This window comes from Heterocephalus glaber, unplaced genomic scaffold, assembly GCF_053883595.1.
Source record: "Heterocephalus glaber isolate CG9 unplaced genomic scaffold, H.glaber_assembly_v1.0 deba00000331, whole genome shotgun sequence".
NCBI lineage: Eukaryota > Metazoa > Chordata > Mammalia > Rodentia > Bathyergidae > Heterocephalus > Heterocephalus glaber.
In genome coordinates this window covers 65,651,944-65,674,529 of record NW_028258142.1, presented here as the reverse complement: position 1 = coordinate 65,674,529, position 22,586 = coordinate 65,651,944, and the positions used below count along the sequence as shown (strand labels likewise).

At 42.8% G+C, this 22,586-nt stretch overlaps 1 protein-coding gene and 1 long non-coding RNA gene across 9 annotated transcripts in view; one reads left to right on the top strand and one right to left on the bottom strand.

Annotated features, from left to right (window-relative positions):
• Window positions 1-1,439: 1,439 nt before the first annotated feature.
• On the bottom strand, window positions 1,440-5,084 carry LOC147830179 (uncharacterized). The gene is made up of 3 exons (XR_015444813.1): window positions 3,719-5,084; window positions 3,119-3,142; window positions 1,440-2,820 (listed from the first exon to the last, which is right to left on the bottom strand). It is a non-coding gene; the product is annotated as an uncharacterized LOC147830179 (long non-coding RNA).
• A 223-nt stretch (window positions 5,085-5,307) lies between these two features.
• Window positions 5,308-22,586, top strand: part of Ppp4r1 (protein phosphatase 4 regulatory subunit 1) — a 57,177-nt gene continuing 39,898 nt past the window's right edge. For 2 of the 8 annotated variants that reach the window (XM_087189995.1, XM_087189999.1), the window contains exons 1-2: window positions 5,464-5,490; window positions 5,642-5,686. Coding sequence is in view for 6 of the 8 variants with exons in the window: in XM_087189990.1 (XP_087046116.1) it covers window positions 5,484-5,490; window positions 5,642-5,686; window positions 20,470-20,605; window positions 21,166-21,272 (295 nt within the window). In the remaining 2 variants the exon portion in view is untranslated. Of the gene's footprint in view, window positions 5,491-5,641; window positions 5,687-5,731; window positions 13,107-20,469; window positions 20,606-21,165; window positions 21,273-22,115; window positions 22,225-22,586 lie in introns of those variants that run through there. The other 6 variants (XM_087189990.1, XM_087189991.1, XM_087189985.1 and 3 more) reach the window with 6 other exon arrangements.

Genomic DNA, 22,586 nt, shown 5'->3' with positions numbered 1-22,586 from the left:
GAAATAAATAGGACACACATGTGTAAATACTGAATAGTTTCTCTGGTGTGAGAAACTGGAAGTGTAGATAAGGATGAAAATGTATAATTGATATTGTGAAATAGGAAGAAAAGGTCTAAAGGCGTAGGGGAAGTGGGAGGGGTAGGGGAAAGGAAAGAAGGGAAAAGAAAAAATATGAGAAAAGGAAAAAATGGAAACAAAGTCTTTGTAAATAGGGGAGAGTGGGGAGGTGAAGAAAGGGTGAGGGAAGGGGGAAAAAGTAAGAGCCAAGATAGATCAGGTAAATGTACAAGTTCCCAATGAGGAATGTAACTGTACTGTATACCTAAAATGTACCAATAAACTTAATGGAAAAATAAAATAAAATATATTGAAGTGATAAAAATTTTCCCAGATATAGGACATAAAAAGAACTAAGATATGTACATGTACCAACACCCCATGATGAATGTAATCATTATGTACTGCAAACATATACTAATAAAAATTAAAAATTTTAAGAAATGTTCCTAGATGTGATGGTTGCACAACTCTTGTGCATATTCTAAAAACTACTGAGTTGTGCACTTTAAGTGGGTACTTTTTATGGTATGTGATTTATATCTCAATAAAACTATTAAAAATTTAAAATACATGACTCTGAAACTTTAAAAAGTAGGTAAAGATATAATAATTTTTTAGTATAATCCCTGAGAATTTGGGGACTTGGAGTGATTTAATTTTTTTCTTTACACTTTTCTGGATTTTCCAAGGATTTGTATTTTTTAAATTGGGAAAAAAAAAAAAAACAACCCAGAAAAGATTAAGTATTACAAAGACAAAAAAGCTTCCAAAAAATCCAAGGGCCGGTTTGCAGGAGAAGTGATTGGCTCTCCAGACAACTCTGCCGACAGTAGAAGACCAATGGCGGTGAGCCGTGGCCAAGAAGCCAGAGGAATTTGGTGGAGGCTGCTGTTAAGGGTCATGCTCGGGATCTTCACAGAATTGTTATGTGCAAAATAGTACACAAGAAAGATGATTTTTGCATCCTTGGCCTGAATAAATTTTAAAAGGCTAGTGAGAAAGTTGCTGGTGTGGTTCTGAAGTGGTTAATATCTTAAGGTTAGTGGCAAGAACAGAGTACAGGGGTGCCTCTTAAAGTTTTTCAATAGTAACAGCGTAGGGGTGGGATTAAAGATGACCTCAAAACAGCCATGTTGAAAGACAGAACCCCCCTTAACACCAGAGAAGCTGGCTTCAGGACAATTTTGACGGAAAAGCTGTACACAGAATGATATGCAAACTGTACTACCAGCATTCAGAACACAGACCTTTGTAAAAATACCTGATCTCGGGCCGGGGATTTAGCTCAGTCGTTTTGCCGCCTGCTGCGCAAGCGCAAGGACCTAAATTCAATCCCCGGTACCAAAAAAAAAAACACTTGATCTTTCTGAGCTTTGGTTTCCTTTATTTTAAAAAGGGAAATATCAATATCTACTTCACAGGGCTGTTTTAATAATTAAATCAGAAAGTACATCAGCACACTTGACATATTGCCTGGCACATGCTTCTTAAGAATGTTTCCCAAATACCATATCACAACTGGGAGCCTGGTAAAGGGGGTGCAGGATGTCCGGGTACATTTTTTTGCAACTTCCTGTAAATCTGTAATTTCAAAATAAAAGTTAAGGAATACACTAGCTGCCTTGTGTATGAACTGGATTGTGTCATCACGCTAAAACTTCTCTTACCAAAGGAAGGACTCAGACAGGCACACAAGCACTTTTGTTACAAGGAGTTACACAGAAGTGAAATTAGAACAGAAATAAATTCTTCTGCACCATGGAACCAGAAAGCACATGAGTGCGAAGGGCACTTGGAATCAATGCAGAGCTTAAATCTTGCACTTAATCTGGGTTTGAACATGTGGTTTGCTATGGCATTTTCCTGGTCCAACCTGACCTCTCTCTCTAAATTCAGAGTGCAAACATTTCCTCAGCACATATTCTGCCAGACACTGTGGTGAGCTCTTCCACACTTCTCTAATATGACTGCCCCCATTGTGTTCTGCATCCTAAGAAAGATATGGAAAATTAGCTCTGTTGGTGTCTTAGTTTCTTTCTCATTGCTGGAACAAAATACCCAACACCTTCAAGTTGAAGGAGGAGAGGTTTATTTTAGCTCACACTTTATAGAGGTTTCAGTCCACAGTCAGCTGGCCCCAAGGGAGGGGAGGATGGCAGAGGGCCATCACAGAGGAGAAACAGTCCATGGCATGGCAGGCAGGAATATGTGAGTGCTCAAGGTAGGAAGGATATATATTATCCAGGCCACACCCACAGTGACTCACCTCCTCCCACTAGGCTTCACCCCCCTCAGCATCACACACCCACTTATACAGCGGACTAATCTAGTATCACACACCCATGATCCAGTCACCTCACAAGAGCCCCACCTATGAGCACACAAAGCTTTGGGGATCATCTAGATACAAGCCATGACAGCTGGTTTCATACATTCAACACTCACTATTTATACATCTTAGTCCTCTAATGAAATTCAATGTATGGAACAAACTATTGATATGGTACCTTGGCTGAGTAGCTACAGAATTTGTCCTGGAGAAGACTTTCAGCTCTATTATTCTGGAACACCATAAAAAGGAGGGAGTAGTCATCATGGTGGACAAGAAACAGGGTTTATTGTCCTCAGTGTACAGTCATGGTTCTAGCAGGATGCCCAAGTCTATGCTGACAAAGTTGGAGCTATGGGTGATGACCACTAGTGACCATGGGACAGAGCTGGTGTCCTGCTGTGTTCCAGAAGCGGCTCCAGCAGCTCCTGTCAGTGTAGGAAGAACAGCCTGTATAGGGGCAGCTGACTGAGCGCCACTCTGGGGTTACTTTGTCTCCATTTCTTCCCTTGCTTCCCTCCTCCTAACCCTCCCTCCCTTCCTTTGCTCCTCCCTCCCTCCCTCTGTACTTCCTTCTTCTGTTTCCTTCCTTCCTCCCGCCTCCTCTCTTCCTGAAGGCCTGAGAAAATGCATCTTTCCCTGATACTTATAAAAAGAAATCTAGTGTCTTAACACCAAACCATGGGAGCTGGAGAAAGGCCAAGATTTCCTGTTCTGGAAAGTCACCTTGACACAGAGCTTCAGCTGGGCCTAGAAGAAGCACAGGGAGCAGGACAAGAAAACTCTCACACAAATTCCACTTTTATCCAACTTGCAGAAATGCAGAGCAAAGTTTAAGTAAGAACTGCGCATTAGTTTTTAAAAATTGTTCTTTTTACTTGAGATTGGCAGTCTGTGATGGACAAGGCAGCAACCTGGCCCCAAAAGTCAAAGACAAATGAAAATGAATGTTAAAAAGTTGTTTAAAAAGCATTTTTATCATTACAAGTATTTCTCCGTTTTTCAAAGTAATTCTGTTTTTATCATGTAGAAACAACTAATAATTTTGCCTTTTATATACTTTCAACTTCAGGAATGATTACTCTGAAGACAAAAGTAAACAGTTCATTGCTGATACAATAATTAATTAACAGGATAGGGCTGAGCAATGTCAGGTGAGCTTGGTGCTTATTAGCAATATTTTCCCCACGATGCCTATGCTTGTGTTGAGGTGTTAAACGCATTAATTTCCAAGCCTCCTGGACAGCTAATGAAAGGTTTTTTTCACTGTCTTATTAAAATTCGGGCCTTAGTAACCACATAGTTAATACCTTCTTAAAAACTGACCTGTAACACTTCCACTTTACTGAAGTTGGTGGCAGAGCAGGGTGTGAATTACGACCTCATGGTGTGCTCTACCCACTAGACAAACCAGCTGGAATACAGTGCATTTTACAGAAATAAGACCATTTATCTTATCTTTGAGAAAGTAGAGAGTGAGAGAAAATCAAATGTAAAAAACATGTAGGTACATGTGCTAAACCATGGGTAAGGACGCCCTTGATGACAAGATAAAAGCCATTGTACATAGAGGGACCTGTCACAGTGTGCCACTCGGCTAGGAGAGATTATCCAGATACTCCTCCTTTGTGTCCTTCTTGGAGAACAAACTTACTGGGGCCTGGCTACCAGAGCAGAGAGAGTTACTCCAGGCTCCAGGGCCGACTCGGGGCGCTCGATCTCTTTTCCCTTAATCACCAAGAACTCTTAAGCTGCCTTACTAGGGAGAGAGCATCAGGACAGTCGCTCCCCTTTGTACGCCCAGGGCAGGCTGTGTGTCATGGCGAGATCACCAGTGTAGATAGAGCTCTTTGCCTCCATCCTCCTCCTCCCCCGGCCCAGAACTGCTGCAGTGGCAGGTGTTCCAAGGCCAGCAGCCTGGCCAGGCAGGACTCTGCTGGTCCCAGTTACCTGGAGCTGGTTTCTGTGGACAATTTGTGAATTTCTAATTCCTGGGCATTTTGAGAGTTAGGATCAGCTGAATTCACATAAGGGTATTATGTATGGGAAGGAGAGGAACAGGAGAGGAAAATCTGGCCTTTAGTCTGTTTTAGAAAATTAGGCACACACACACAAAGAAAAAAATTAGGCACACATTGGAAGTTACCGAGCCTATTTTGATTTTTATACTGTACAATCCGCGTTGTGTCTTGCAATATCTGCCAGGGACTCTTTCGGAAGAGCTATGCAGAGCCTACTTTATTACACACGTGCGCACTTTAGAGATTGGGTTCTCAGCTGTTACGGACTCCCGGTTATGACTGTGAGTGGACGGGAACACGCTGACCCCCGGCCCCCCGTGGCACCGGTTCCGCAGCCGCGCTCTGGCTCGTGTGGGTTGGACCCACTTTGGAGGACGAGGCGGACCTGGCTTAGCCTGGAGTCGCGAAGTCAGGACACGCGGCTTCCGCCCCTTCGCATCTCGGGGCTCAGACGAGTCCCGCGACTCGATAAAACAATGGGAGAGACGCAGGCGCCCGTTGGGGAGCGCTGCCAAAACCACGAGCAGAGCATCGAGTCCGGCTCCCGCCGTCCGCGTCGCCCCGGTGTCCGCGCGAGCGCGCGCCAGCGGGAGGGCCCGAGGCGATTCCGGACCGGGGCTAAGGCTGAGTCGCCAGCCTCGCCCGGCCGCTTTGTCCGCCGCGGAGCGGGGCGGGGGCGGGGGCCGGGCGGGGCGGGGGGCGGGCGGGGCGGGGGGCGGGCGGGGCGGGGGGCGGGGGCCGGGCGGGGCGGGGCGCGGCGCCGGGGGCGGGGGCGGGGCCGTGACCCAATAAAGGCTGCGTCCGCCCCCGCCCCGCCCACCTCCCCACCCACCGCCGGCCGCGCGCCGAGCGGGCCGAGGGAGCGAGCGCAGCCGGAGTCGGAGCCGGCGGGCGGGAGCCCAGAGCGGCGGGGCGGAGCGCACCGAGCCCCGGGCTGAGCGGCGGCGGCGGGCGGGGTTCCGAGAGCTGGCGCGTCCCCTCCTCCCCGCGCGCGCCCGCGGCCTCCTCCCCCCCCTGCGCGCGCCCGCGGCTGCCCGCCCCGCCCGGATCCCGAGGCCGCGGCGGCCAAGATGGCGGGTACGTGGCCTGCGCCCGCGCCCGCGTCCCCCTCACGGCGGCGACGGCGGCGACGGCGGGGGGCGGCGGGGGGCGGCTGGGCCGGGGCGCGGGGCGCGGGGCGCGGGCGCGGGCGCGGGTGCTGACGGCTCTCTCCCTTCTCCCGGCGCAGACCTGTCGCTGCTGCAGGAGGACCCGCCCGACGACGCCGACGGCTGTGAGTGCGGCCGGGGTGAGGCCGAGGTTGGGGGGAGGCCGCGTCCCGAGTGTGCGGACCGAGTGTGCGGGCCGCGTCGGAGCTGTGGCCTCGCTTGCGGTCGGCCCGGGTCTGAAGCCGCGTCGGAGCTGTGGCCTCGGCCGCGGTGTGGCCTCGACCCGGGGCCTGGGTCCACAGCCCGGGTACAATGGGCAGCGCAGTGTTCGGAACGCACCCGTCTCTAACACGCTAGCCTTGCACGCCTCTCAGAGATACTGAAGTTTTTAGAGTCAATTTTTTGATAGACTAAAAAAACCCAACTTTTTTCCCCGACCTTTCCATCCTGGTGATGGAAACGAATTTTAGAAAGGGATTTTTAATTTTGTACCTATTTTTCTAAGCATCAGAATAAGTGGGATTGATGACAGAAAAGACAAAGGAGCGTTAAGCAAGTGGGTAGGGAAAGAAGTCACATTTGGTGGCTAACGTAAAATCGTCCCTTTCGTGCTAAGGGTCCAGAACAGCGGCAGGGTAGGAGAATCACCGGGCTCTGAAACGCGTCTCAGGAGCACAGGTGTGCAAAGCGAATGCAGGGTGGATCGAGGAAGTAGGGAGGGGCGTAGGAATCCTGTGGGGCTGGATGCTGTCCGGGTAGAACCGCTGCCTGTTGGGGAAGTCTGCCAGAAGCTCAGGTGGGCCGGCTGAATACCTGTGGGGTGGAGTCAGAGAGGGCCGTGGATTGAGGTCGGTCTTGCGACCGCGTAGTTAATCCTTAACATTGTCTAGTGTGCTCCCCTTAACCAAAGTTAAACTTAATTTTAAAATGGTTGTTTTTGAGTAAAGGGAGGTTTACTATTTAGGAGGACTGTCTCTCCTTTTTGGGGGTGGGAGGCAGTACTGAGACTGAGGTTTGAATCCAGGGCCTGCACGTGCTAGCCAAGCACTCAACCACTGAGCTACCATCCTCAAATTTGCAGAGATCCTCCTGCCTCAGCCTCCAAGTGCTAGGATCATAGGCATGAGCCACCACACCTGTCTTCCTTCCAGTTTTATTGGCTTTCTTGCAAAGTTAGGATCTGAGATGGCTTGGATCCTGTTATCTCTAGTTGCAGGCTTCTTACTGTGTTTATGTTCAGAACTTTGTAAATGGAAGATCATGACTGACCCGAAGAACACCAGAGTGTTCCTCGGTTTCCAATTAGGGTTCTGTACCCTGAAGGCAAGACAGTGCAGTGTGTTCAGTGGCCCCTGGGAGCACAGTCTGAGGCGGAAGGCCGGCCTGGACAGCGTTCAGCAGTGAGCTTCCAGAGTGCCTGGCCTGGGGATATGGCTGTGAGGAGGCCACGCGCAGCCCGCGCCCTCTAGTGGTGTGCACACAGTTTTAGTACCGTGCTGCGGGCACCAGGGGCTCTGTGGCACCACAGTGAACAGCACAGACTCCAGCCAGGCGACATTGCTTCAGTCTTGGCAGTGTCTCTTTGGGCAAACTTGGGCCTCTCTTCTCAATGCCTGCATTTGTCATTTGTAAATAGGCTTAGTATTATTGGCTTTACTCTGGTTCAGGGCTTTACGTGAATGAATGGATATGAGACTCCGTACAATACCTGGCCGGGAGTGATTGCTGTTCTGGGTAAGGAGTGAGGGTGACAAACAAAAAACAGAGGTGGTACTGATGTTGAGCTTTACACCCCAGCATTGATGTACTCGGAAATGCTGCTGGTACTCGGAATTTAACTTTTTTTGACTGTTCCCTGTTCACGTTAATGTAGGATAAAATCTTAGACATTTGAAGGTGCCACAGTAGCTGCTGATGTTTCTCAGTTGCTAAGGTTTCTACCCAGAATATTCAGGGATAGAGGGTCTTTGAACATACGTTCAAAGTTGAAGGACCACTTGGCATCTTTTGTGAAGGGAGAATGAATGAGGCAGAAATCTGGTCATGGTGACTACATACAGGCCAAGATGGTTGCTAAGGGTTTTTGTCACATCCTAAAGAAGGTGGAGAAAGTCTAGGGCGTGAGGTTGTAGAGAGAATGGAGTGCAGGCTGCCTTTAGGACTAGGTGGTAGCTTAGGAACAGAAATCTCTACACCTCATCTTCCCACTCTGCCAGGCTAGGTCCCAGCCAGCCCTTGGGGTGGGAGGAGGTTACTTTCTGGTCAACCCTGCAACCTGATTGCCTTTCTTGAATGAAGACCCTAACTGGTGACAAGAGAGTCATGTGCAGCTATGGCGGCAGGAGAGGGTGCAGGTAGGCTCCAGGTCTTGGAACAGGGACAGCGCCAGACCTTAGTATGAGTCTTGGGTCTTTTGTTTTGGTTTGTTTCAAGCCCCAGAGTGTCTGTGCAGAGTCAGTAGAGTTAGGGAAAGGGTTAGTCAGAGACTGACTTGGCTGATAACTTTCAGAGAGGAAAACAAAATAATCATAATACATGAGAAATGAATGTATTGGATTATATATCAGAAGGTCATAAAGAGAAGTAAAAATCATTAAGTACTATTCAAATGAAGTTTAGGAGAATAATACAATAGTTTTAAAGTTTAGAAGTCATATTTTCAGTAGTGTATCATAAAATTTATGTTGGATTTCACAGTGAAAGCAAACCAGGATTCCCTTTGAATAGAGGTTTCAACAGATTCAGAGTTGGATAAAAATCCATTTGAATTTTTATGACTTATTCTATTCCTTGAATAATGGGAGGCAGTACAAAATTATAGACTTCTAGGGAAAGTTATTTCAGGTTTCCATTGTAAGTATTCCAAAGATGTAACTTTGATTTTCTTTGAAGTTGCTAGATTTCTAAGATGAGTGAGATAGCAATTAAAATACAGTAAGATTTCATGAGATAATACTTAGAAAAATAATTGCATTGAAAGAGTTTGACTAAAATTTAAACTTTTATCATAGTAACATATTGAAGCCTGCTATTAACATGGAATAGTTTAAAGTGAATTTGATACACACATTTTTCTTCCCAGTGGTCCTGTGATGTGTAGACTGTGGCATTGTGATACTGATAAATAACTCAATTGATGCCCAAAGGGAGTAAAATATTTTCTTAAGGAACACAACCCTTAAGTACAGACAGAATTTTAAGCTAGGCTTTCTGATTGTAAATATTGTCTCTTCTTAAGTTGCCTAGTTTTCAGCATTGAACAGCCCAGACTTGTAGACAGTGTATTGAAGCCATGTTTAAAATATATTTGAAAATGAATGCAGAATGCTGTGTGTGTTTTAATTTTATGGAGAGGGTACAGGGGATGGAACTTGGGTATAATATAGCTTATTCTGTGTTCACCAAGCATGATGTTGAAGAGCTTGTGAAACCGTATGACGGCATATACCATGATGCAGGTTTCTTCATTGTTGAAGTTTTGGAATGTAAAAGGGGTGACTGTTTTCCAGACTTGAGGGCAGTGTTGAAGCAACATGTGGAAATGAAGGCTCTAGAACTTGCCCTGGCTGCACCTCTCTCTGTCCCATAGCTTTGGAAAACCAGTCCTGGTCCCTGGGGAGGTGAGGCGCAGAACACAGGGGCCATGTCCATTAGCAGCTAGTGAATCATTAGGAAATCCTCAGAAGGTGCCCTTGAACATGATGCTATTCAGATATTATTCAACAGAGATTGAGAATGTGAGTCATGAGACATGGTAACATGTTTCGATTGCTACCAACAAGACTGGACAGGAGAAATCCTTAAAAAAGAGTATTTTAAAAATGGATTTAGTCTACCCATCTGTGTATAGAATCAATCACAGGGCAAACAGTTCCTTACATAGAATCTTAAAAAGGAAAACGGGAAATCTCTTTGTAGCTCTGCATGGGCTTATAGCTGCATGAAATACAACAAATGAAACAAAAAAGAACACCAAAACTAAATCATAGTTTTGTTTGTTCTTGCCTGTCAAAGATAAACAGACCTTGCTAGGTAAAGTTCAGAAGTTGGTCACTGGTTTGTTATTTCTGGTCCTTTGCCTCAGTCTTTCCAAATCCATTCCCTGACTGCTGTGGGGCTCTAAGAAACTAAGATGACTGACAAATTAGAGCCAGGTCTGAGGAGGAAGAACCTAAGGTGATCTGCCAGCTCAAACAAAGATCTGTGCTAAAAGCAAGGCAAGGCTTGTAGAGGTGACAGGGAATCCAGGTTTTTAACATCCAGGGCCTGAGTCCCAGAGGCATGTCACCCACTTTGTGCCTAAGACATCAAATAAGGTGGCATTTTTTGTGTGTGGCTTGAATTTGCATTTCATTAATGCAATAATGTTCTTCTGTTTGTGTGTTCACTTACTGTCTTCTTTGGTGAAGTTGCCCGTCTTTTTGTTGGATTATTTTCTTTCTTTCTTTTTTTTTTTGGTACCGGAAATTGAACTCGGGTCCTTTCGCTTGCAAAGCAGGCAGTGAAACCCACTGAGCTAAATCCCTGGCCTGGCCTGTTGGATTATTTTGTTAGTAAATTTGGAGAGTTCTTTGTAATTCCAGGTACAGGTCCTTTCTCAAGTATGTGGTTTGAAGATATTTTCTAGTATATGGTTTTTTGCTGTCTTAATGGCCCTCAAGAGAGCTGAAGTTTTGAATTGTGATTTTTATCATTTCCTCATAGATATGAGGAAATTAGCAGGTTGAGTAAGTTCCTTGAGTTTCTAAGAACTTTTGAGAAATTAGGAATTGCTGTTGAATTTTTGTCAAGTACTTTTTCTGTGTTTGTTGAGAAGATTGTGTTTATTTACTTATCTTTGGTTTTTCAATAGGATGAGTTACATTGATTTACATAATAAATGCTGTTAGTTTGGGGGGACTTCAAACATACACAAAAGCAGATGAATCACCATGTACCCTTCTCTTTGTGTCAACTTAACCCCACCCCTCTTCTACATGTGAACTTGGAGGAGAAAGAACAGGTAGCTGGCCAGGGTCCTCACCTGAAGAGACTATTCCAAAATGTTACTGAGATCTGAGTCAATACTCAAAGCCAGACTCATGTAGATCATTTTTACATTTAAATACATTAAATTAGTTGTGGGAGAAATAACTCACCAGGGATTGATGGTGATTTGGACCGAGGTTAGTTCAAATTTTATATTTGGACTGCCTATGGAAAACAGGGTTAGTGACCAAAGTAATTGGGATAATAAGTGTGTAAGGAAAATGTTTTCTCACTGAAGGGCACCAACTGCATATCTATAACGTATGGGAGATCTACACCCTGCAAATACTTGATAGGCCATCTTTATCAGACAGTGCATGCAAAGTGTGTTCGTGGCGACTGAACCACTGCCCTTTCTGTCCACTTATGTTTGGTCATCCCTCAGTATCCAAGGATCCTCTCATACCAAAATCTGTAGGTGCGCAAGTGACGTTTACTGCATACTGTATTTGCACGTAAAATAGGCATATTCTCCTATATATTTTGAATCATCTCTAGGTTACTTATAATACCTAGTACAGTATAAATGCTGTGTAAGTAGTTGCATTGTTTAGGAAATAACAAGTTAAAGAGAATCTGTATGTGTTCATTACAAAGGCACGTTTGTTTCATTTATTTTTTAATACTTGGGTCTGAGGTTGGTTTACTCCCTGGATTGTAGATCCATGGACATGGAGGGCCAGCTATATTCTAGAAAATTACTCTTGCCTTAAATTCACTTGAGATTGAATATGCTGTAGATAATTTTGTACTTATCTGTAAAGATCAGTTTTAAGAATTTAGTTTTAGTATTTATAGTTGCAGGAAGGCTTTCTGATAAACATTTATATTATTGCAAAGTACACATTGAAACTTGACAAACCTGTTGCTTGAGGTTATAAGGACTGAGTTGTGTGGTCTTCCAGTTTATATCTTTTTCTATAAATGGTCTTTTCCCAAGCAGTGACTTAATTGGGTTTCTGCCACATCAGTAGACCAGGGGTTAGAAAGTTCTGTGATGAGCTAAATAGTAAATATTTTAGGTTCTATGGACCACATGGTTTCTGTGACTTAGATCTGCCATGTAGGGTGAAAGCAGCCATGGACTGTATAAACGAGTAAGCACAGATGTTTTCCAATAAAACTTAATTTACAAAGAAAGAAGGTGAGCCAGTTTTGTAGTCCTTTACTGTGCTGTAAAATCCAGGGTCTGTCACATTTTTGTTCTTATGCAAAGCAGGGTACCCTCACACAGTAGACCTTCAGTGCATATTTGTCAAGATAAATCTTGATTTTTGTTTTTCTTTTCTGGCCAAGCTAAATAAGGCTATTAACCTAATTTGTAGACATATAATGAAATAATTTCTTTTTAAATTAAACTTGTTACTTGGAACACTTTGAGATCCACACAAAAGACTTTGAAAACCCTCATCTACACTCAACAATTGTTAACATTCTGCCAGCTTGCTCTGTTTTTCTCTATATGGTTAGCAAACACATACATAAAATGTCATGTGTGCATTATTCTTAATCTTAATTTCTGCAGCGCACCTTTTAAACCTAAATACAGGTTGTGATCTTTATCCCTGTCTCCTAAGGACAAGGGTATTCTCTTACATAGACATAGGAATCAAATATAGAAAATGCAATGGTGCTACAATTCTGTTCCATAATATACGAACCATGCTAAATTTTATCAGCTGTCCAACAATACCTTTCTTTCACAGCAATTATCTTTTGCTAATCCAGGTTTGTGTATTGTATTTACTTGTCGTGTCTGTGGTTGGGAATAACTTCTCAGCCTTTACCTCATGACACATTTTTGGAGTCCATTTGGTTTTGTTTGTTTCCTCCTGATTTGATTCGGGCTCTGGCTACTTTATTGTTTGACAGGACAGCTCTGTAAACAGTGAGACTGTAGTTTTCACAGAGCTCCCTGTCAGGAGGCATCTGAGGGCTGTCTTGCCATTATTGACAGTGTTGAGGTGACTGTCTGCCAGGTCTCACTGCTGTGAAGATTGTTTTTCCTTTTATAATTAATAAGGGAAATGATTTAAGACTGGAGAGCTATTCCATTCCCACTCCGACTTTTTAAGCTGTTAGTGTTAGAGTATACCAGTGCTGCTTGTCTGCACAGCTAACACTTGCTGGCTGGCTTTCTGCTCCACCGGAGAGCTTGCCCTCCCTCCTTATTCATGTGTGAGAATATGCAAAGCCCCATGTCTTGGGGCTGTTTCGTTTTGGGGTTTTTTTGCCACGTTGGGGGTCAAACCCAGGGCCTTGCACATGCTGTACAGGTCACTACATCCTCAGCCCTCTTACAATGACTCTCATAGAAAGAATTTAAATATTCTATCTTTCATTTTCCTTCTTTTTTTGATACCAGGGATTGAACTCAGGACCTTGCACTTGGGAAGCAGGCTTGGTGCGACTGAGCTAAATTCCCAGCCCTCATTTTCTAAAGTGTAAAGACAGGAAATAGAAAAGAACATTTGGCAAGTTACGGTTTGGGCAGCAGAATCAAGGGAAAGCTCGAAGGTGAGGATGGACTATCAGCCCTTTTCTGACTTATGGGCTATTTTCAGAGGTCATGTGGGGCCTAAAAGGGTATTGTGATCAAGCTTGGTAAAAGTTAGATTGTACAGATGAACCAGTTCTCTTTGGTGTAGCACTCTTCCAAAGCATTAATGTGCTAACGGCTGGTGAGTGTCCTAGGGAAGCCTGAAGTGTGTTAAAGTGACGTTTGGCTCTTTAAGTACTTCTGTGCTGTCTTTCACTCACAGATAGAATGAATGTACCTCCTTTATGAGGAACACTGAATTTGTATCGGGGAGTGAAGCAGAGGGATAGAGGGGAGCAGAAAATGAAAAAAAGAGAGGGAGAGAAAAAACCCAAACACTTCAGTTGCTGCCAGAGTAAAAAGCAAGGGGTCCCAAGACTTCGAGGAATGCAAAAGAGGAAGAGCTCTTAATTAGAAAAAAGTGCTTCCTGGGTGGTATTTGTAATAGTAAATTTAAACAGAGATGAGGCAGGAGAGAACAGAAATGGGACAAACAGTATCACATGAGACTGGAAAGTCTTAGGGTGTGTTGTACAAAGTCAACACCTGCATGGATGAGGACTTTGGAGTGAACCACCCCATGGCGAATTATGGCAGCCCTGGAATTCCCGCAGGAGAAAGCTGGACCTTCATGAAGACTATGGGAGGTTTCCCCAGGGTTGGATGTGCAGTACAAGCTTTAGGAACTTGAAATGCTGAGGATGGGCCAGCAGGGTTAGAATGAAGAAAGACTGAGAAGAGGTAGAGTGAGATGGAGGTAATAGCATAGAGCAGTGGTCTTTAAGCCTTGTTACTGCATGCTTGTAAAAAAATTGGGAAAACTCTATCACTCATAATTTTTAAAGTTGGTACCCAATATTTTCTCTGTAAGATATTTTCAGAGGGTGTAATTTCCAGTGTGTTATGAATATCAATATTTTGAGAGTAAAAATTTTGTCATGGTAAGATGGAATGTAGGGGCCAGGGATTTAGCTCAGTGATTCCACTGCCTGCCTCGCAAGTGCAAGGTCCCAAGTTTGATCACCGGTACCAATAAAAAAAAAAAAGATGGAATGTAAACACCATAGCACATGATACATATTCCCCTTATTCTTTAAAATCCATGAATAAACTCATTAAATTGGTAATGTTTCTTTTTTTATCTCTCCCCTTCCCACACAGTTTTATTCTAATGTATTTTTATGTGTTATAGTTTTGATTGCCCTCTTTATTTGTACCAAAAAATATATATATAAGCCTGAGTGGTGGTACACACCAGTAATCGCAGCACTTGGGAGGCTGAGACAGGAGAATCACTGTTTGAGTTTGAGGCCAGCCTGGGTTACATAGTGAGTTCAAGGCCAGCCTGAACTAAGAGCAACATTCTGTCTCCAAAAAAAAAAAAGTATATAAAGAAAAATGTAAAATTTGCATTTCCTCTAGCTGGCTGGGCGTGATAGCACCAGGAGAATGGCAAGTTCAAAGCCAGCCTGGGCTGTGCTAGTAAGACTCTGTCTCAAAATCAAAATGAAACAACAAAAGCAATTGAAATTTCCTTAAAAATTTTAAATTTTTCCTTTTTTTATTGCATTTCCATTATTGTTACTACTCAGTTGATGATCCAGATATATTACAAATCATGCTAAGCAGTAAACAGAATTTTGTGGAAAAGGCAGCTGATGAGGTTTTAAAAATTTATTTAGTCATGTATATATATAATTTATTGTTTAGTATTAATTCTAACTTTACGTTTTAAGAGTTATGACTACTTGAAATTTTCTGTACATAAAGTCAGTGGGAATGGAGAGTGTTATTTTGAACTTCTTCCAACCCAATTATAAAAATTTTTAAAAATATATTTGTATATTCCCTCTTTATTTATTTATTTTTGGTACCGGGGATCGAACTCGGGACCTTGTGCTTGCGAGGCAGGTGGCGGAACCACTGAGCTAAATCCCCAGCCCCAAAATATATTTGTAATGAGCTTTAGTCTGAGTTTCTTTTTGAAAACAAAAGATGTAAACCACTTGGTGTGTAAAGTATTTATTACAGCCTTTGGAGAGTTATCTCCTAACACTTTCATCATTAATTCAAATGGCGCTTTTTTTAGTATGGAAGGCTTTTCCTGCCTTGTGGCAGTGCCCTAACAGCTCTGAGACAGGATGCCTGTTTGTCAGAGGGGAGAGGGGAGACTATTGAAAGGGAAAGCCTGAGGTCCCACACTCCACAAATGGGGCCTGGAAAATCCCCCAAAGTTATCCATTCTGATTTACCCCCAAGGAAGCCTTCACGTGGGTGCTTTTAGGGTCCAGGTGCAGTCCTCGTTTTCTCTGAGTAGCAACCCACCGGCGTTTCTGAATGAGTGCCCAGAAGTGAAAGGAGGAGACCAGTTACAGAGTACTGCATTAGCAGCAGATCAGATCGGGTCTGGGGACCGGGAAGAAAGATGAGGTTAAAAACTAACTGCAGCACTCACTTGGTGAACTGAAGGTGTGGGGAGAATGATGGGAGCTAACCGGAGAGCCTGAGGGAGAGCTGGTCTGGTAAGAGTAGCATGGACAGATTATTTCACGGGAAACATGACATTGAGGTAGCAGCTCTGTGAAGGACGTGCACATAAGGATCGGGTAACGGGAGGTAGGGGTCCTCTGCGAAGTGTCTGCTGTGCTTGTGTCCTAGTACATTTTGTGCTGCTGTAAAAATACAGGCTGGATAACTTACAAGGAACAGAAATTTATGGGCTCATGGTTCTGGAGGCTGGAAGTCGAAGGGGCTGCAACAGGAAAGGGCGTCTTACTCTTCATCCCATGGCGGAAGGGTAAAGAAGAACCCATCCTTTTATAAGGAACCCATTCCCAAGTACTGTAGTATGTGACAGCCTTGGTCCATTCCCGAGCGCAGTGCCCCATGACCCAAACACCTCTCCTTAGACCTCACCCACCAACAACACATTCCAACCATAGCTTTGCACATGCGTGTGCCATGCATGTGAAGACAAAGGCATCGGGAAGTACCTATTTACAGACCTGCATAAAAAGGATCAGAAGGAAATGAACAAGAATAGTCGAGAAACATAGGTAAAGACTAAGGGTGTGAGCATTGTGAAATCCAGGAGAAGTGAGTCACCAGGTCTGAGAAGAGCTTCCTAATTTTTGCAAATTATTGCTTACATATGAGAAGAGAGCCACAGAGTAAAACAAAAATGGAGCAGGCTAGAGAATAAGAAAGTATTGAGAGGGAGATGACTGCCAAGAGAACTACACCAATAAGTTTGATGAAAAGCGTCGTTTCAGGGACTAGCAAGTGTGGGTTCTGGAGTTAATGTGAGAGGAGAAAGCCATGTGCTTCCTCTTGCTCATAATTACAGTACACGTGGTAATCCTCAAGCTGCACACCTGTTTCTCCCTTCACTATTGGAGCGTTGCTTCTGTAGATGAGTCCTGGGTGAGGTGGTGGGTATTCAAGGCCCATGTTCTTGGAGAAATACGTCATCGGACAGTGACTGTAAGATGGGAAATGTGGGGACTGAGACCAGTAAAGGAACAGCATTTCCTCTTGCTTCTAAGCAAAGGTCTGCTCACTTGTGGCTGGAGTCAAGACTGTTTTCAGACTGTTCTCTCCCGCTGCTGTCCTCCTGGTTGCTGGCACTGCTATGTCCCACCCCCTCCCCCCTCCCCCATCAGGTACATTAAGTGCATGTGTGATAGGAAGGAATGGAAGTTGATTTGTTGAGGGCAATTCTAGGTCTTTTTTTTTTTTTTTTTTGGAGACAGTCTGGCTATATAGTTCAAGCTGGCCTTGAACTCACAGAAATCTTACTGCCTCAGCCTCCTGAGTGCTGGGATTATAGGCATGTGCCACCACACCCAGAAGATTTTGGGTACCACAAATAGAGATGTGGACTATCCTCTGAGAGAACTCTAAGATTTAAGATTAAAACTTTTAATTTAATGAACCTGAATTAGCTAGAATTTTTAGTATATCAGGCCATATTTGGGCAGGAAAGGGGCATAGCTGTGATACTGATTCAAGTGGAGCCAGCAGAATCTGTTCTTGGCAAGGGTCAGGCTCAGTGATGACTGCATGGTAGGACTGCAAAGAGGAGTATTAGGAACGAGGTGTAGGTTCTCTCAAGGGCTGTGTGAAGACAGAGTGGTCTTCTCTGCCTGGGAGGAGACATTGTGATCTTTGCTTTTTGGTTTGTTTTTTTTTAATAAATGATAAGGTTGTTGAATAGTCTGCATTGGAATTGGTGGGGGTATTTCTTAAAAGAAATGCTCCTGTGTCTCACTAACTGATCCCTGGCAGCCCTGAGTGTGGGATCCCACCATCTGCACTTGGGTACGTGCTCCAGCTTGTCCTAGACACAGTGGTGTTCAACAGTCATCACTGCAGGAGTCTTCCCCACTGCTTTCCATGGTCCACAACCAGTATCATTCACATGTACCTTAGGGTTAGCACACAGGAGACTGATGAAACAATCTGAGTTCCAGAGCCTCCATAAAGGTGCCTTTGGGTTATTACAAGGGAGGAAATATCCCCTATAAGTGTCTTAAGTGCTTTTACAGCTCTGATTCATGATGAACATGGTACTTTGCCATGTATTGTAACCAGAAGTATAAAATTTTTCTGTACCATGTAGGTGGTACATGGTTAGGTGTTATTTTTAATCCACTATGACAGTCGCTGCATTTTCATTGGGATTCCCCCCACTCCCGTACCGAATATCAAACTCAGGATCTTGTGTAGGACCTTGTGCTTGCCAGGAAGGCAAGGCACCACTGAGCCACATGCCTGCCCTTAATTGGGATTTTTTACATCATTTGTATTGCATGTACTTATTGATGATTGAGTTTGTCTCTCATAATGTTAATTCTTATCTATTTTCCATTTCTCCCTCCTTCCCTTTATCCTCTTTTTCCCCTTCTTTCGGACCGAGTATTTATGGCCCTTATTGACTTGGCTGGTGTAGAGTTTATCATTGGTGTGGATCTTTAACTTACTGCAGTCTACTTGTGTGGAAGATGTCTCTTCACACGGTGTAAGACCCTTACAACACATGCCTTTCCCTTTTGTTGCTTTGTGCTTGTAGTCAGTCATTTTACTGCTACATGTTATAAACTTCACAATAAGCTTTTATCTTTTTTACAGTGCATATTTCTGCTTTAAACAATTACCTTTTAAAGCCATTTCAAAAATAAAAAAAGCCTTTTTATTTACTTAACTATCATTTCAGATACTCTTCATACCTTTGTGTAATCCATATTTCCATCTACTGTAGTTTTCCTTTTGATTTAAGGGCTTTGGTGTTTCTTGTAGTGTTGACGACGTCTGCTTTGCATGTCTGCTGTGTCTGTCTTCCGGCTTCCTAGCTGAAGGGAGCCTGTGCAGCTCTGTGACACACTCTGCTCTGTGCTCTGGCCTGCGGGCTCCACTGGGGTGTTTGAGGCTCACTGCTGCTGCTGTAGCCTGGACACTTTTCCTTTTGTGTCTGAAACCATCTGTCCTTTTTAACCTAATGGTATGGGGATAAATTCGGTCCTTGAAACTCCATCTTTATCAGAAGTGGAAGAACAATCATGTTTAGGTTTTTTAATGCAGAAGTTATTTTTATTTTAGCAAGTTAAAGTCATTAAAAAAGTAGCTCTGACAGTGTTCTGTTGGGAGTAAAAGTTGCTCTCTTAATATCATCTGTTCAAAATAGTTCTGCAACATGGGCCTGTGCTACATGTTCTTTCTTTTTAAAATAGGAATTTTTAAATGCCATCAAGGCAACTGGATTTAATTGGAAAATTATGACTGTTTTTATATAGCAGCATCTGGGAAGAGTTTCTTATATTTCTTTTTCTCATAAGCAAAAACTGGAGCAAAGATAAACTCTGTTATTGTGTGTGATGAACAGATATATTTGTTTCAAAAATACTTACATGCTTACTTTGTGCCAGGAAATACTCTTGCAGACGAAGAAGATTTCTGTCCCTGTAACACCATATCTTCATGTAGAGCAATAGACAATAAATAAAGACAACAGCTAATAGACATGAGGTGGTGACAGGAGCTAATGGAGAAAAGTAAATTAGGAGCTAGGATCAGAAGTGTCAGGAAATAAAAAATGTTTTGGAAGCTCCTAAGTTTGAGGAAAGGCCCTTCACTGTTTAAGAATTGTTTAATGGGCCAGGGAGTTAGCTCAGTGGCACTGTGCCTGCTTCTCAAGCACAAGGTCCTGAGTTGGATCCCCGGTACCAAAAAGAAAAAGAAAAAAAGAAAAAAAAAAGAATTGTTTAAGTCCTAGACATCTAGCTCTGAGTTGCATCTCTTCCAAACCTCATAATTTTTCCATCAATTCTACCCTCTTCTTTCTGGAATTTCAACTTATAATTATTTGTTGACTTTATTTTCATGATACATATAAAAATATTTAAAATCTTTCTCTTCTTAGAAACAAAACAAAACATCTTCATATCACCTCGTGTGCCCTGGTTAGTAATGTAACCGAGTGGAACCTTACACAGTTGCAGTTCTTGAGAGCGTGTCTTGCACTGATCATCTTCACTTCCTTTAGTCATTGGGGTTTGGCTTCTCTTGCCCTTGTTTGATAACCTGGGCTCCACCCAGCATGGCACAAACTCTACTGCATTCAGTGGGCATCTTCCAGTCCCTGCTTGCCCCTTTTGGCTATTAAATTAAAAGATGCTATTTAATCCTACCTTCAAACTCTGTTTGCTTGGTTCCTTTCAAATCGTTATCCTTGGGTGAGTTTTCAGCCATTTTTGCTTCGGCTTCCATTCCTCCTCTTGAAGCTTAACCAGCTTTCTGGCCTTGCAGTTTGTACATGCCTTTATTAAGATGATCATTTTAAACTGGATTGTTTTCTCAATGGAATGTTAGCTCTTGGAAAGCAGAACAATTAGTATTTTCATAGTAATTTCCCCAACATCTAGCTTAGTACTTAGCACAAATGTACTTAATAAATATTTGATTAATGAGCATCCTAATGGTCTTTAGCTTTCTTCTAGTAAATGAAGTCAGTTACTTGGATTAGCTTTATCTTCTACTTTGCAGAATTGACTGTCAGTGTTTGTCTTTTGTATATTCACGAGTTGTCAGTGTTCTGATTGAGCGTGTAAATTCTAAGACTGAGTTTCCATGTTCTCTACCCTTATGCTTCTAGAGGCCACTAGAGCAATCTGTAGGTACAGGAGAGAAAGTGGTCTAGAGCTAGTCATGGCTTCTGGATTGAGTGTACGATTCTCTTGCATTTCTTTGTTCTACTCCAGAAACATACTTATGCTGCTTCAGACAGGCAAAGGGTGCATTTGAGCTTCCGAGTGTTATAAGGGGTGTTTCTGGTGTCTCTGATAGTTGGTGTGGATGCCTACGGCTCAGAGTCTGATGTGATTATTGTGCCTTCAGCCTTGGACTTTGTCTCTCAAGATGAAATGTTGACGCCACTGGGAAGATTGGACAAGTATGCTGCGAGTGAGAACGTGTTCAACAGGTTTGTACATACTTTATTCTTTAATGTGGAACTAGAAGGGTGGTTTGGTTAGTTTCAGTAGGGAAAATAAAACCATCCAGCTTGAAGTAGGTATTAGCATGTGCTCAGAGAACAGTGCCATTGCAAGGACCAAGCTCTAGCTTTAAAGTAGCTTCTCCAGCGTGGTCTCCAGACAGCTGTACCAGGCCTTCTGGGGAATCAAGGTCTTTGTTTAAGTTTTTTATTGTAGCTGTGCAAAACTCATACTAGTAAAGAATACTTTTGTATAGTGAAAAACGAATATATCTTCCCATTATCATGATAATCAAAGGATAGCTCTTTGAAGTAAATTTCCAGTGACCTCAGAAAGTTGCCAGATCAGCTTGATAAAGATAAAAAATACTTAGTAATACTTAATCTCATCTATAAAATCAATACTACCATCTGTACTCAGGAAATTAGTTTATTATGTTTTATAAGAAAAACAGCCTTTCAAATCCATATAGATTCTATCTTTTAAAATTGTAATTATAACTGTTGATGCCACTGAACCACTGTATTAATTTTCTTTTTCTGTGCAGACAAATGGTGGCTCGGAGTTTGCTGGATACGTTGAGGGAAGTCTGCGATGATGAAAGAGATTGTGTTGCTGTTCTGGAAAGAATTAGCAGATTAGCTGACGATTCAGGTACATGTTTGTGCAGAAAAAGTGAATTTACTATTTCTGGAACCAAATTTGTGTTTCTGAAACTATTGGAAAAGCTAGTGTGATATCAGATATCTTAAGAGATTTCTTAATTATCAAGCCCAGTAGTAACAAGAAACAAACAAAAAAATCCTGTTACCAAGACCCAAATAGTTTGTGGTAGGCTTAGTTTAATTTTAGAAATTCTCATCAGATAAGTCTGAGAACATTGTTTTGCATCATGTGTATTCATACTATACTTTAGGATTAATAGAAATTATAAATATAATGTAGAGTAAAAGAGATGGGATTATAGTGTTTTAGGTAAATATAAAATGCTCTTGTTCTGTATACCTTCTTGCTTGCAAAACTGTTAATCTTCCATTTGTAAAACTAAAGCTGGTTGTCACTAAGCCAGAGGTAGGAGAATCTGCTTAAGAAGAAGTAAGCTTGATTTGAGCCTCAGAATATGGTGATGTTAATGTTTTTAAAATTTTTTTTATTGTAAAATATATATAACCTAAAAACACTTCAGCCAATATTATTTTAATCATATTTTGGATAGTACTTGATTTTACAAACCAAAAATAAGTTTCAGAATCTTTTTTCTTGAATCCATTACCTTTTTATTAAACGTGTTTTCAGTTTCCAACAAATTTTTTGATGTGTCACCAAGTCTCATCTTTTAATTTTTAGATGATCTCATTCTTTGGCAAGCAGATCACTTTATGGGATTAGGTTAACTACAGAAGCCTTAGATTTAAAAACTTTTCTTACAGGGCGGAAAGAATATTTGGAAGCTTATTATCTTTGTATACGTAATTGTCCTTGTATTTTGTGTTCTAGAATGGAGGGTATCATCAAGTATGAGTTTTACTTGTATTTTTCAACATGTTAAATAAAACTTCAGTTATGCGATGAGTTTTTGGATCTGGAGGTGTGATGAGATGCAGAGGTGAGAGGCATGCACAGTGGAGGGAAGGACACACAGGCCTAGAAGTGGGAGGGTCAGGGTGCTGGCCCTTGATCAGCAAGGAGTCTGTGAATCTCCAGGGCAGTGAGGCAGGGGAGGGCTTGGTTGTAAAGGCTTATGATATCCCGTGCTAGAGACTTTTTTGTGATCTGTAATAATAATGTAGTGTATAAACTGACTTAAAGATAGGTGACAAGAAGACTAATTGGGAGATCCTGCTAATTGTTATGAGTTCTTTGAGAAAAACGGAAGTGCAGGAGGAGATTCCAGAGAGCTGCCTCAGTAGTTAGAATAGGGGAGAGGGTCGAGTAGACCATGAGGTTCCTTGCTTAGTGGACCAGGCT